At 46.6% G+C, this 15,908-nt stretch overlaps 1 protein-coding gene across 1 annotated transcript; it reads left to right on the top strand.

Moving 5' to 3' along the window:
• The first annotated feature begins 688 nt into the window (after positions 1 to 688).
• On the top strand, positions 689 to 15,720 carry TXNDC15 (thioredoxin domain containing 15). Its single transcript, XM_054568438.1, has 5 exons — positions 689 to 893; positions 8,686 to 9,173; positions 10,302 to 10,465; positions 12,222 to 12,352; positions 14,220 to 15,720. Exons 1-5 carry the CDS (start codon positions 827 to 829, stop codon positions 14,414 to 14,416), a joined length of 1,047 nt encoding a protein of 348 aa, XP_054424413.1. The 5' UTR covers positions 689 to 826; the 3' UTR covers positions 14,417 to 15,720.
• The last annotated feature ends 188 nt before the right edge of the window (positions 15,721 to 15,908 follow it).

The raw sequence follows: 15,908 nt of genomic DNA, 5'->3' as shown, positions 1-15,908 counted from the left end.
ACAAGGGGCCTGCCCCTCCAGATGATAATTCCAGTTTTTGGAGGGTCCACCCCCTTATTAATAAGCTGCAAAACTGCTATTCTCCAGAGCATTTTTTTCATCTGTTGAGATTTTGCTTCCTGGCAATTGTCAATATAGCTCAAATAAACTCTACGTTTGGACGTTTCTTATGTCTACAAAACCAGTTGAAACCTCCTGCCTTCAGTAGACGGGTAGGATTAGGACAGCCAGAGGTAGCAAATAAAATGAGGGGGCACTCAGTTACATTTGAATTCCGTTATGTCTCTTACAATAAAAACCTATTCATTATTCCTGTGAAATTCAAATTTAACAAGGTATCCTGTATTCTACCCAGCAACCCTAGGTAGGGTAGCATCGCTAGCAGGAGCTTGGAAGGTTTGCGACGGGGCACTGGAAGGAGGAGGCTTCCGGGCCTTCCAGGCCAAGAATAAAGCACCCAGCAGGTGCAGAGTGTGCTGCCAGCAGCCAGTCCCCACCTAGCCCGTGAGGAAAGAGGGCCACGTGTGTTTGCTGGAACCCCGCTCAAGGCTTGGGGGTCAAAAAAGCTCGAGATGACCTGAAATGCCTGGTGCTTGGCTCCTGAAGAGCCCTGTAACCACTGCACCGGCCACCAGCCAGAAGCAGGCCGCCCGACACCAAAATGGTGCCTGTGGCGGCCGCCAGCTTCCAAGATGGCGGCGCGGGGCCGCGTCCGCGCTCCCGCGCGGTCCACCCCCAGCCTTCCTCCGGCTGGGAGCTAGTCTCGCGTTGCCGCGCTCCGGTTGCCCTTCTGTTTGCGTGGTGGTCCTAGCCCCCGCCCCACGCCATGTGGCTTCTCGGCTGGTGGCAGGTACTGCTGTGGGTGCTGGGGCTTCCCGCCCGCGGCCAGGAGGGTGAGTACGTACTGGGGCCGTGGCTGCGGGGGGCAGCAGGTGGCGGGTAGCGAAATGAAGGGGCCAAGTGGAGGACTGTCTGTGCGATGATCTTTAACCGGCGCGAAGGCCCGCAAGGTGCGCCTCGCCTCGCTTCTTGCCGGCTCTTCTCCCAGCATTATCCCGAACTCGCTCCCGCCCAGGTGGTCCCCGCGCGTGGTCCGCGGTGGGGGGAACCGCGGGACGCTTAGGCCCCCTCAGCGCACGAGTGACGGTAGGGAGGGACCCTGTAGTAGCGCTTACCGAAGCACTTGGTTTTTCTGGTGAGCACTTTGTTATTAATGATACTAATCATAACGAATAGCTGGCATTTGTGCCGCCCTTATTAGGAGCCAGGAGCTGTGCTACTGCTTTCCATCCTTACCTCATTCAGTCCTCCCACCGACCCCACGGGCCAGGCTTCATTCGTATCTCCATTGTACAGATGAAGATGCTGCGCTAAGGGAGGCCAGGTTCCCCTGCCTGAGTTTGCGCTTCTGGAAAGGGGCAGAGCCTGCCTCTGACTTGCAAAGCCCGTGCTTTACTTTCCACCCAGCTCGACCACTCTTTTAAGCGGGCCACTCTTGCCCTGGCCGGTGTGGCTCAGTTGGGTGGGTGTCGTCCCACGGACCGAGAGGTTGCGGGTTCGATTCTTGGCCGGGGTACCTGCCTGGGTTGCTGGTTCGGTCCCAGTCCGGTGCCCACGACAGGCAACCCATGGGTGTTTCTGGTTCGCATAGATATTTCTCTCCCTCTCTTCCCCTCTCTGTAAAATCAATGGGCTTGTCCTCATTGAGGGTAAACAAATAGATAAATAAAGCAAGCCACTCTAGCCCAGATGCCCCCTCACCTGCAGCCTGCTGCTTGCCAGGCTGTGCTCTCAGGGCCCCTCAGGGTTGGGGGGGCAGCCACCCTGGAGGCAGGCGGGTTCCTGGTGTGGAGGCCTTCCTCTTGCTGCTCCTTCACCCCTCGCAATCCTAGTCAAGTCCACACCCTTTGGCCTTGCCTGTCATTCAGAACAGGAATAGGCAGGTCTTTCCTTTCCATGGGTGTTCTGGTGGGGGCAGGGCAGCAGGCTGGCTGAGCAGGGAGAAGGCTGAGGAATAGTAATATATTTACCGTTAATGGAAGCGCTTGCTAGGCCAGCTGCTGTGTTAGTGCTTTACAAACGTCGTCTTACTTAATCTTTATTTAGAAAATTTTTTAATTTATTGATTTTAGAGAGAGGTAGGGAGAGAAACATCTGTTTGTTGTTCCACTTATTTATGCCTTCATTGGTTGCAACTTATATGTGCCCTGACCAGGGATCCAACCCGCAACTGTGGCTATTGGGAAGGATGCTCTAATCGACTGAGCTGTCTGGCCAGGGCCTCGTATTTAATCTTTAAATGCTTATGAAGTGGGTGTGGTTATCATCACCGCTTTGTAGATGAGTAAGCTGAGACTCAGCATCAAGAAGGCTTGCCAACATCCAACAGCCAGAGTTGAGGGGCCGCCATTCAAGCCCGGGTGTGTCTGGTTTCACAGTGAAATCTCTGTATTACCCTTCTGTCATTACTCTTAACTGCCAGCCTCCGAGAGGGGACAGCATGTGCTGGATATCTTCTGTTTGTCTCCCAGATCATTCTCAAGTCTTCATCCTGCTCTGGACCCTGTTTAGAATAACAATGGTCTCTCCTGCCTTCTGACTTCCCTTCAGGTTGGAATGAGGGGAGAGAGAGGTTGGGGAATTGGTTCTCTTAGCTCCCTCCCTCAGGGGTTATCACAGATTGGCTGTGTCCCTCCACTGCAAGTCACAGCTTCTAGAAGTCTGTCCGTGCTGTTTCAAGGTTCTCTGACTGTTTCTGCCTCTGGCCTCTTACGATCTATGCGTGGTGACTGGCTTGCCGTCTGCTGTTATGGGCACTGGAGTTCCATACTGTCGGTTTTGTTTTCTCTACACCGAGTCCGCATGTTGGTGGTCTCTTTATTAAGCTTCCCTCGAATTGCCCAAGTTGAATGTGTTCTCTGTTTCTCTTGGCTGATTCAGGGCACTGACTTCCTGTGGCAGACAGGAGTCTACCTGGTAGCCAGGGTCATACTCATGTAGACCTGAGGGTAACACCAGCCGTGTGTGGCGGGGGGCTGGTCATTGGTCATCACGGCTGGGTCATGAATGGGGTGAAGACCTAGGAACCTTCACCAGCTGGTTTCTTTTCAGGGTGGCTGAAAGTCCAAGGCTTTTTTTTTTTTTTTTTTTAATTTTCTGATTAGGGTTTACATTAAATTATTTTGTATCAGTTTCAGGTGTGCAGCATAGTGGTGAGGCAGTCATACACTTTACAAAGTGGCCCCCCTGGTATTTCAGGTACCCACCTGGCACTGTACACAGTTATTACAGTGTTATTGACTATATTCCCTATGCAGTGCTCTACATCCCCGGGACCAGTTCGTGACTACCAATTTGTAGGTCCCAATCCCTTCACCTTTTTCACCCAGCCCCCCAACCGATTCCAAGGCTTCTTTTCGGCAAAGGACACCAGTGGCAGATTAGCAACTCGAGGTGGCAGTGCTGCCCAGGTGTCAAGGAACGGGAGGTTACTCCTGGCTTCAGCACACCCAGGCCGGTCCTCACTAGACAGTCCACTGGCAGATTCTTACTGCATGTCCTTCATGTGCCATACACTGTCCTGGGCCCTGAGGGTACAAATGGCGAGCCAGAGAGCACAACAGACCCGTCCTTCTGTCCGATGGGGAAGGCAGGCGTTAAATGACTACAAATAATTAAGTAAATTATAACAGTGGAAAATGCTTCCAGGAGAGTTCCCAGGCATTACTGGATGTTGTAATGGGAGGCCCCTCTGGTCTGAGGGCGAGAGAAGGCGAAGTTCACCTCACACAGGTGAAGTGCAGGGTGAGACCTGAAGGATGAGAGGGATTAGCCCAAAGAGGGAGTGGAGGGCCTTCCTGGCAGAGAACCGCTCGGCAGCCCTGAGGAAGGTGGACAAGGAGAGCAGGGTGATCAGGGGCCAGAAATGCCTGGGGGCGCCAGTGGAGTGTGGACTCATGAGGGGCCTGGTATCTAGGCTACAGGACGCAGACTCAGGCACAGGGCAGGGGGAGGCCATTGAACAGGCTTTAGCAGAGGAGTGACATGATTAGATTGATCGTGAACTTTCAGACCCACTTGGGTTGCTGTGAGCAGCAGGGTCTGGACGGGGAGATAGAGGGCCAGCCACGGAGACCAGTTAGGTGGCTGCAGCAGTTGTCCAGGTGAGAGATGGCTGTGGCTTGGGCTGAGGCGTGTGAGCGGGGATGGGAGAAGTAGATGCATCCAGGATGTATTTAACAGAGAAATTAAAAGAACTTAGTTATGGTGCCCTTCCACCTTTTTGAATTGTAAACATCAGTTATATCATCATCATCAGCAGCAGCAGCACTGCAACCATTTAGGGAGTCCTACTATGTGCTAGGGACCATGCACATCTTTTCTCATTTAATCTGCAGAGTAGCCTTGTGAGTTTCTGCATTTCAGTGGTATTTTTCCGCACTTGTTAGATGTGCACACTGAGTATTTCCTGTGGAAAATAGGGGCTGCAGCTGCTCCAACCCCTGGCTGTTTTTGGTCCTCCCACATGTGGCTCCCCTGCCATAGGAGCCATTGTAAAACAACAACAACAGCAATAACTATAACAAACAACAACAACAACAACAACCACAACAACAAACCACTGCTGCTGATAGAGAGCCTTCTGAGAAAAACTGAACAGTGTGAAGGAGCTGCTCTAGGCTAGGCCTCCCTGGCAGCATTGACATGTGTGTGCCCCCACCCTCGTTCTCCAAACATCTTCCTTGCTGCCAATAATGCAATAATTTCCACTTTATGTATAGGTCAAGCTACCATCAGCTTGTTTAGGTTAAGAAGCAATCTCTTTTGAAAGGAGCATTACCCTGGGAGGGCTCCGTGGCTCCTGAATGGTAGGTCATTTCTGTCTTAGTGTGAAACAGTTTAATGGTTTCTTTCTTCCCAGTACCTAAATGAAAACAAAGGTACCCAAGGCCATATGCATTGTTTTTCCTAATCTGCACTGTGTACTTAAATATCTTCATAGGAGGGGAAAAAGTGCACTCCTGAACTTAAAGTACCAGCTCTCTGCATCACTCAGACTATCTTTTGGTTTTCTATCCATTGTTTCCATGAGGGTGATCAGAGAGAACCAGAGTCTAATATGCGCCCTGGTATTCTTTTCTGCTGAGGTTCTCCTAGGCTGCTGGCATTCTCCCTTTCTTATTGGCCCCAGAATATTGATTAGGTTCAGAGAGAGCAGATCTCTGCAGAACTGGGGCATTGGGGAGTAGGGCTTGGCTCCCAAATCTGGCACCCTTTGTTCTTCTCCAGACTTCTAGCCTCTTTGGCTCCATTTCTTGCTTTGTCTTGTGGATGGCATAGCAAACAAGTTTTGTTTTTGTTTTCTTTCCCTCTGATTTTTCAAACAGTGCGTGCTTATTAAACAGAGGCTACAGAAAGACCTCCCATGTGGAGGCCACTCCCACCAAATTTGCAGAGCTCCCTGTGCTGGCATCCGGCCCTTTCTCTAGGTCATAGTGACAGAAGTGCTTGACCCTCTTCTGTCAAAGCCTCACCTTGCTGTCCAAGCCCTGTCCTCGGCCATAGCTAACCTATATTGTGACCTCTCCTTCCTCATACACTTTCCCATCAGCTTTATACATCCTTAAGTTTCTCCTAGTCTTAAAAACCAAAACACAAATCTCCCTTAGCTTCTTGCCTGCCTGTAGCAACTACCCGGCTTTTATTCTCCCCCTTCATAGCTAGACTTTCAGAAAGAATTGCATACATTTGTCTATGTAGTTACTATTTCTGGTGCTCTTCATTCTTTAGTGTGGATCCGTATTTCCATCTGTTACCGTTTTTCTTCTGCTTGAATGAGTTCCTTTAAAATTGTTCTCATGAGATCTGCTGGTGATGAATTCTTTCGTCTTTATATGTCTGAAAGAAATATTTATTTGCCTTTGCTTTTTGAAAGATATTTTTGCTGGGTATAGAATTCTAGGTTTGTAGTTTTTTTTCCTTCCAGTACTTTATTTTTTCACCCCCAGTACTTTAAAGTTATTATTCTCTCAAATACTTTTTCTGTCCACTCTCCCTCTTCTTTACTCTCTTTTGGCTATTCCAATTATCTGTGCATTAACCACTTGGAATTGTCACACAGCTCACTGATGCTCTTAACTTTTTCTTTTGGACACTTTCCCCCATTGTGTGTTTCATTCAGATTGGTTCTATTGCTATGCCTTCAAGTTCACTACCCTTTTCTTCTGTAATGTTTAATCTGCAATTAATACCATCCAGTGCAGTTTTCATGTGAGACTGTAGTTGTCATTGCTAGAAGTACAATTTGTTTTTTTAAATCTTATGTCTCTATCTACTTAACTTTTTGAACTCTTGTTATACAGTTATAATTATGGTTTTAATAGCTTTGTCTAAGAATTCTTTTTTTAAAGGTTGTATTTATTTATTTTTGGGGAGAGAGGAAGGCAGGGAGAAAGAGAGGGAGAGAATCATTGATGTGAGAGAGATACATCGATCAGTTGCGCCTCTTGCATGTGCCTGACCAGGGACCAAACCCACAACTCAGGCATGCGCCCTGCCCAGGAATTGAACTGGCAATCTTTTGCTTTGTGGAAAGACACTCAACTAACTGAGTCATGCTTGTCAGGGTCCTTGTCTAATAGTTCTGATATCTGTGCAACTTCTGAGTCACTTTCAGTTAGTAGGTTATTCTCATCATTATGGGTCATTTTTCTCCTTCTTTATATACCTGAAAATCATTGATTGGATGCTAGAGACGAATTTTACCTTGACGGATATTTTAAGATTCCTATAAATGTTCTTGAGTCTTATTCTGAAGTACAGTTAAGGTCAACCTCTCAAAGTTAAACTGCTGAAAACAACTTGACCCTTGCTTTTGAATTTTGTTAGATGGGAGCAGAGCTGTTCTTACTCTGAGGTTAATTGTGCTCCGCTATGGAGGCAAGTCCTTTTTGTGCACTCTACCTGGTGCCCTGTGCAACATAAGGTTTTCTTATCTAGCTGGTGGGTACAGGTACTATTTGCAGCTCTGTGTGAATGTTGGGTTCTGTTGCCTCTAATCCTTTTGGGTGGTTCTTTCTAGTCACGTGCATGTGCTGACCAGTACATTTGAGAGGGCTCCTCTGCAGATCTCCTGGGTCCACCCTCCGCAGCCCTTCTGTTCTCTCCTGCAAACTCTAAGTTCCTTTGTCTCTGACCCTCATCTCCATTTCCTCAACTCAGTGGGCCCACTGGGCTCTGCACAAGCCCCGTCCCCCGCGCCGCAGTGGGCTCTTCCTCAGGTGGTAAGCTAGTTCAGTTGTAGGGTTCTCCTCATTTGCTTGATTGTTTCCTGGGATCATTGTCCTTTTTGCCTGATAACTAGTCTTCTGAAACTATTGTTTCACATATTTGACTGTTTTGGGGGTTTCTTTGGGAGGGGGGGTAAATCTGGTCCCTGTTACTCAGTCTTGGCCAGAAGCAGAATGGTTTTCAGTTGCCTGAACCTGCCAATCTCTATGGGAATATTAAGACCTTGTACGAATGTGCGTACCTTAGGGAGCTCCCAGACCCCTACCCAACTCTGAAGCTAGTTGGTCATTCATAATCTGGCCACATGCTGGTGGCTTGGCAGAGCTCAGTACCAGCAGGTGGCTCCCCAGCCATGCGGTGAGCTTGTGTGAGTCCAGCTGGGTCATTGGTTTCCTGTAGTCAGTGTCCGGCATGGAGTCTGGTAGCTCTTGCTGAGTTAGTGAGAGTTGGAGGGCGGGAGTCTTTGTTACAGAGGTGCGTGGAGATTTTTAAATGGACATGCAAGCCTGCCCAGGCCTCTTTGCTTACCTGAGCATTTTGCCTGGGCCCTGGCTAGTGGCCCTGAAGTGGGAAGAGAGTTTTCCTCTTCTCCCTGTTGCTGCTCCTGCACTGCTGGGTGCTCCTACACCGGCCCCGCTGCTTGCTAGCTGTGTGCCATTGGGCATTACGCCGCAGCTCTCTGTGCCTCGCTTGGTCATCTGTTAAGTGGGTGAAGGCCCTTGTCCTGCCCATTTCACAGAACTGTTATAGTGTACACAGCAGTGCTTTGCGTAGTAGAATCTTTCATAAAGCCATCGTTATTTTCTTGGATATTCTCATCAAACGAAGTGTTAAAATGTTTGTATTGTATTTTCCCAAAAGGATGTCTGCACTGAAATGTTTTTTGCTTATAATTCGCATGGCAAGCCGCGGGTTTTCTTTGAAGCTATGTATTTGTCCACTTATTTATTTTTGACTGTTTAAAGAATGATTTTTAAAAATTATTTATTTTTAGAGAGGGGGAAGGGAGGGAGAAAGAGAAGGAGGGGAACATGTGCCAGAGAAACATTGATTGGCTGCCTCTCACGCACTCCCAACTGGGGCCTGGGGCGGGGTGGGAGAGAGAGAGAATGGGAATGAATGAGTCTGCAGCCTTGCTGTATCTGTATGATGCTCTAACCAGCGGAGCCACCAGCCAGGGCTTGTCCACTTGTTTATTTGGGTTCGGTAATCTAGTACCTCCTTGAGACCTTCGTCAGGACCTGGAGAATGGCGAGGGGCACTCTTGATAGTTTAATGGGAAGGGTAGCTTTCTTCTCCATAGGGGAACATTTCATAGTAGAGGAGAATTGTAATTCTTTTGGGTTTATGTATTTGGAAGTCAAACATGGCTGTGAACCTGCTGGCCTGTTTTAGTTGCAGAGGAAAGTGGTCACTTATGGTCAGGGGAAGAGTCTGCCGCCCCGCTCCATGCGGGGGCCATGTACGTGGGTGAAGAGGAGCCTGCACATGGCCCGATGGGCCCGGACACGTCCGCAGAAGAGGCTGGGGCAGTGCTGGGGCTGGACACTGAAGGCGACCGCATGATGATGCTGTCTGTGGTTCCTGCGGAAACCGAGGACAAACCGAGCTCAGAGCCCAGCGATGGCACCTGCGGGGCTGGAGGGAGCGAGGACTTGCGGTGCAGCCTCCGGGAGAGCCTCTTTTCTCTGGATAGTGCAGGAGCCAACTTCCCGGAGAGAGAAGAGGAGGATTACACGGAGCCAGAGGCAGCGGAAGCCGACCCGGCCCCCAGCGAGGACTCCAATCACACCGACAGCCAGAAATCCCCCAAGGTCAACTGCGAGGAGAGAAACGTCACCGGGCTAGAAAATTTCACCCTGAAAATTTTAAATATGTCACAGGTAAGAAAAAACGGCATAGTGCTTTTCTTCTTTTCAGCACATTGATTTCAGGATTCAAGATTCTTTATCAACTTTCAAATGGATGGTGGTGGTCTTGATCATACAGTAAGTGGGATCGGGTTCAGTGGCTGCGTCAGTGAGAATGGACTTGGTTCTCTGCGATGTTTGTAGGGGAAGGAGGAGATATCACCAGTGTCCATTGTGCTTTTTGGGGTAGTCTCACCACCACGCCTCATGACAGAAATCCCAGTGGATATCAGTATCATAACAGAAGCCCCTTAAAAATCTGAATTATTAAAAAAAAAACCCTGAGTTACTAAAATTACAATTTAGCATTGTTTCGATTAGTTACCCCCCTAGGAAGTATGTAATATTGAGGGTTTTTTTTTCCTCCAAAGAGTGCGAATCCAGTGTTTACTCTTGAGCGACTGCTGAGACAGTTGTTCCAAACCAAGCCATGTTTTTCTAGCTCGTTGGACAGTGATTCCAAAGAGAATACTCAGATGAAGACCGATAGTTTTCTTATTTATTTATTTATTTATTTATAGAGAGAGGGGAAGGGAGGGAGAGAAACTTTCATCTGTGAGAGAAATATTGATCAGCTGGTCCTCGCGTGCTTCCATCCTGGGACCCAGTCTGCAATCCAGTCACTTGCCCTGACTGGGAATCAAACTGGTGGCCTTTCTGTTCTCAGGCCAGCAGTCTGCTGAGCCACACCAGCCAGGGTAGGGGCGGTGCATTTTTGACTCGAGCTAACCTTTCGCTGTGATAATGCCGTAAGGTTGTGTGAAGCGCGGGATGCAAAGGGCCGGGCAGTGGCCCGTGCCCTGCGAGTGAGTACCTAGTACTGGGTGGATAAAGTATGAAAAAATATTAACATGGCTCTACAGTAATATTAAGAATGGTTAGAAGAAAGTTTGTAAGTTGTCGTTTGATAGTGTTTTCCTGCTGGTTGATGACTGCATATAGCTCAAAGTACGAAAGGTTTTGAGGGATACCCTGCCGTTTCCCTCCTATTCCTGCTCCTGCCTCCTTTCCCTGGAGGCAGCGGCGTTTCCTGTTTCCTGGGTATCCTTCCAGAAAATGTACATTTACCGCTGACTGTAACACTTGTTTCTTTTACCACAGGACCTTATGGATTTTCTAAACCCCAACGGTAGTGATTGCACGCTAGTCCTGTTTTACACCCCTTGGTGCCGATTTTCTGCCAGTTTGGCCCCTCATTTTAACTCTCTGCCCCGGGCATTTCCAGCTCTTCAATTTTTGGCCCTGGATGCATCTCAGCACAGCAGGTATTGTCCCTTGTCGGGTGTCTGACTCATCCTTTGGGGCAACAATGGCAGTTACTTGGAGGTGGTAACTAGTTAAGAGGAAAGCAGGGGAGGTAGGCGTGGGCTTTGCAGAGGGAGAGGCAAGTGTGAGTGAGGAGTGAGGACGTCCATCCAACCGAGGCAGCTGACGCAGCTCCCTCTCTGGAGGTCCCTTTTGAGGAAGGAAGACAGTTTCTGTGAGGTGCAGGTGGCTCTGCCTGGTGCCGCGGCGGGGCCGGAGGACTTTCTAGGATCCTGGCCAGAACGAATTAGCAGAACCAGGTCACAGAGTAGGGTCTTCCTTTGTGACCTTCGTCTGCAGTTTCGGTCCCCAGCCCTGACAGCCTAGCTCTTGGCACCCCTGTTCCGTGTCTATTTAGGATTTCTTTCTCTTTTTCTTTTCTTCCTTTCTCTTACATTTATTTTTTGCATGAATATTCCTTACTAGACATTCAATAAATTAATTAATTTAGCCCTTTCAAATGACATTTACCCGTTTTATATTTCTTTTATATTGTTCAGCGGACTTTTGTCCTTTTAAATGTTTAGTAGGATAAGTTACTGGGAACTGTGGTCAGACAGCACGCGTTTACCCTCAGCGCCCTGCCTGTGCCTGCGTTAAAGCCTGTGCGTGGCTCCCCTCCCCGATCAGCAGCTCCCCAGCCGGCCCTGGCACAGCGCTGAGTGTGAGCAAGTGTCGCAAGTCTGGGTGAAGGTCAAGGTGGTGGTGAAAACGTAGTAAAACTTGGTTGACCTGTGCTCTGGGGATTTTTGGTGTAGGTAACTGCCAGTGTTTACCTGAAACTGTTTATGAAGAAAGAAATTGCCCAGCAAATTAGTAATCCTCACAAGGGCTTCGGGGGAATATCTAAGTGGCCTGGCCTAGGAGAACAGGTCTCAGTTTCGCCTGGGCCCCGCCCTGTGTCCAGGCTGGCAGGGTGGCTCCAGCACCTGCTCAGCTCTTTCTGGTGTGGGGTCTGGTAGCATAGCCCCACCACAGCCCCGACTTCCTGCAGGCTTTGTCGTCTGCTTGTTCCTTCATCGCCACGCGTCCTTCTCAGTGTCTGGTATGGTGCCCTAATTATGGACAATAAAGGATGCTTGTTCTTATATGGATGGCATGGGACGTGAGTTTGTCTCATTAATAGTTAAGTTACAGCACGTATACAAAAAAAATCCCGATTATCCAATATTGCCATTTTACTAATGGGGGAAATAGAGGCTTAAAGAGGAAAAATAATCTGCAGGTTACACAGATGACTTGGTTCAGTGGCAGAATGGAGGCGCGAACCCAGAGTGTTTTGACCCACTGCTCTGTATTATGAAAAAGTGAAACAAAACCACACAGGTCATGTTACCCCTTAGTCTTCCTGCCCTAGCTGTGCACTTCCTGGTGTGTTTGTTGGATTATAGATTCCTTATTGCCAGCTTACCAAGGTGATTGTTTACTGTAAGTTGGACCTTTTATGAGGGAGGGAGGTGGGCATTCTGGAGAGTTTGAAATGTCTTCTGTCTAGTAAACTGACACACTTCGCTTTGTCCAAGTTAGAATTTCTTGATATGGTAATTAGGGACTTAGGCTGCTCCCAACTGTGACCCATAAGGGAGGAGTCAGAGTTTGAATATCCGAAACCTCCACACAAAACAGAGCCGGTCTCATTTATTGCCATCCGTTCTCATACGGTCATTGTGTGAGCACGCCCACTGGTAATTCAGGCTTTCTGACTTTCTCTTGCAGCCTTTCTACCAGATTTGGCACTGTAGCTGTTCCTAACATCTTGTTATTTCAAGGAGCTAAACCAATGGCTAGATTTAATCACACAGACAGAACATTGGAGACCCTGAAAATCTTCATTTTTAACCAGACAGGTATGTGGAAATAATGCATTATAGAAGAAGACATTTAAAATTTTTTTACTTTATTTATAGAGAAAGGGGAAGGGAGGGAGAAAGAGAGGGAAAGAAACATCAATGTGCGGTTACCTCTCCTACGCCTCCAACTGGGGACCTGGCCCGCAACCCAGGCATGTGCCCTGACTGGGAATCGAACCAGCAGGTCAGTGCGCAATCCACTGAGCCACACCAACCGGGCTAGAAGACATTTTACTGCTGGGGGATGTGCCTTCTATGGGTTCCGATCTGCTATCATCCTTAAGTAAAGGATTCAAGATTGCTCTGAGATGTAAAACTTCTTTCCTAATGAACTGTTAGAATGCCTGTTGAATGTCTCCCAAATCAGCATAACATGAAGAGGCAATTTTAATATTATTAAAGATACCTTTTTTTAAAAAAAACAATAGACAGCTTTATTGAGATAGAATTCACATGCCATATACCCATAGATACCTTTTTAAATCCATTTTTCATTTGAGTATAATATTTACACAAAAATGTGCGTCAGTCGACAGTGAACAGAAGTGATGAATTTTCACAAAACAAACACCTTGGGTAACCAGTACCAGATCCAGAAAGAGGACATCACCAGCCCCGCTTGCGCATTACTGCTCCTGCCGTCCCCAGGGATCACCACCATCCTGACCCCTAACACCGTAGGCTAGTGTGGCCTGTTTTTGAACTTCATATTAATGGAGACAAAGTATGGATTGTTCGCCTGGCTTATTTCACTCACCGTTACATCTGTGGGATTCATCTGCACTGTTGTGTATAGTTTTTTGTTTCTGTATAGTATTCCATTAATTAATCCATTTACAGATGCTATTTTAATGCCTTAATATTTGCCAAATCAGATGGCCTTATTTCTTACTCTGTAAAAGTTTGAGCATTGTGTATTGAAGAAATTTCCTTCATTAAGAAAGTCTATTCCTCAAAAGCGTTAACACCTCAGTAATAAGCACCCATCTTCTTCCTGAAGTATATTCCCTGGAAATAAATACTAATTATAAAACACCTTCCATATATATTAAGTTGCATGTAATTACTTTTATCTACCACTAAAGAACAAACAGCTGAGTGACCTCATAGGTGAAGGTGGCTTGTTACCAGGTGGTTAGCTATTTCAGGTCTTGTCATTCAGTTTGATAAGAAGAGAGGGAGCTATTTTGTTCAATGTTCTAAGAAAACATAGGATACAAATGAAATCGGTAATCACCAATCCTAATTGTTATTTGTACTAACAACTCTTTTAGTAGATTCATTTTAAAGCATTTTTAAATAAGGAAAAAAAATACAAAGAAGAATTAAAACCATTTTGAATATACCTTCTGTAGTCTCCTGACAGTACCTTTACTAGTTACTTGTTGAGCTTTGGTCTCAGAAGAGAACAAAGGCCCCGGCTGGTAGCTCAGTTGGTTAGAGTGACATCCCGCTACACCAAGGTGGTGGGTTTGATCCCTAGTGAGGACACATCCAGGAAGCAGCCAATGAATGCATAAATAAGTGGAACAACAAATCGATATTTCTCCGCTCCCCCCCAAATTAATCAAAAAATTGAAAAAAAGAACAAAAGACAACTCTTACAATGTCCTTGTGAGCTCGCAGAAGCTCTAGTGTCTTAGCTGAGAACAGCCGCGTGGGGGCAGCCCCGTCCCTGTGGCGTGGCGGGGAGAAAGGGGCATTACCGAGTGCACTGGCAGGCACCTGAGACCCGTCCCGGACATACTAGCAGTGGCGTTTTAGGCTGACTGCATGTCATTTTGGGTACTATGCAAAATACTTGAAGAAGATCTGTAGTGGATGTGTTTTCTATCTGATTTGAAACAACTGATTTCTCTTGCAGGTATAGAAGCCAAGAAAAATGTGGTGGTAACTCAAGCTGACCAAATAGGTCCTCTTCCCAGCACTTTGATAAAAAGCATGGACTGGTTGCTTGTATTTTCCTTATTCTTTTTAATTAGTTTTATTATGTATGCTACCATTCGAACTGAGAGCATTCGGTGGCTAATTCCAGGACAAGAGCAGGAACATGCTGAGTAGGAATGGACCGAAGAAGTTGGAAAGAGGAATTTCAGTCCTTTGTCCCAGAAACTAATGCTGCAATTTCTCACATTTTCTCCAGTGAAGAGTTGACTTACAACTTCAGTCGAAGAATCATGCATTTGCTGAACTGTTAAATATGTAAAAAATTATAAACTGGTGTTTTAACTAGTATTGCAATAAGCCAATGCAAAAACATTCAATAGAGTTCACTGTCCTTGTTTTAACTACCAGAACATAATCCAATATTTTAAGGGAATAATTCAGTTTGAAATGGAAGATGTATTCTGGTGGAATAATGAGCAGAAGGACAATCTGCTGACTATATAGAAGGCAGAAATAGGACTTCCAAGTTAGTTTTAAAAACTCTTTATTCCTTAATATGTGTAAGAAGGTGAATTTCTGTTCATTTGTAGGTTTTCTTTCAGACTTTAAACAGGAAAGTGTTGTTATGGGAAGAATAAACTGGAATTGCTAAGTGTGACCTTACAAGTAGCAACTCGTGGGAAAATAAAAGAGTCAAATACCCTGTCATTTGTGACTAACTTCATTGAAAGAATCTCAAATGGTTTACGTTTTTTTCTGGGTAAAGCAGATGTTAGGAGAAGGTAAATGTTGTTATCATAAATGAAGCTTTTTAGGTTCCGTTCTGTGCTAATGCATTAACTGAACCTGAAAATGTTAGTTAGCAATATGCTACATTTAATGAGAACCAAAATATAAAACACTGTTCTTGCCCCCAAGTTGATTCTAGTCTAGTTTTAAGACACGTAGAAAACAGACATGTAACTTAATACAAACTTTTTGATAAGCTGTTTCTAAAAGATCCCTTAAATTCAGGTATGACAGCTGATTACATGATGATAAATTACTTTTATGCTGATTGTTTCTAGTGTTTTAGAGAGTAGTTCATTTCATAAGGCACCCTAAATCCTATGGAAATAAACCTTGGGTGAGTCTTCTCAGCGTTTTACTGGATGGGAGTTCAGGACTTCGTGTTGCGTTGTGGCCAGCCACGGCTGCGGCAGTCACAGGCAGGAGGGGTCTGCGGCTCAGAACGGTGCCATTACTATTTCCGCTTTATCGGGGAGCAAACCGAGGCACAGAGAGGTTGAACAGCTTGCCCAGGTTATACACAAAGTTGATGTAGCTGGGATTTCAATTTTCATATGTATCTGTACTTAAAATATAGGGAAAATATGTCTAGTAATTCTCTTACAATAACCAACGCTTGAATAGTACTGTGTGTGTTGTGTCTGGTTCTATTTTAAGAGCTTTATGTATAATTTCAGTTGTGCAATAGCCCCATGAGATTGGCACTACTATTTAATATTCTCATTTTACAGGAGAGAAAATGAGGCCCCAAATCACTTGCTCTTGGTTATGCGGGTTCCACCGAGGGGACCCCCACCTCAGACCTTGGCGTTGTGGAGCGGTGCCCTGCCGCACCTCTGTGCCATGGCCTAAGCGATCATGGTGTTTATTTCCCTCT

This window comes from Pteronotus mesoamericanus, unplaced genomic scaffold, assembly GCF_021234165.1.
Source record: "Pteronotus mesoamericanus isolate MK-2021 breed Mesoamerican mustached bat unplaced genomic scaffold, CSHL_Meso_final contig_2, whole genome shotgun sequence".
Lineage (NCBI taxonomy): Eukaryota > Metazoa > Chordata > Mammalia > Chiroptera > Mormoopidae > Pteronotus > Pteronotus mesoamericanus.
This window is presented reverse-complemented; position numbering and strand designations above follow the sequence as displayed.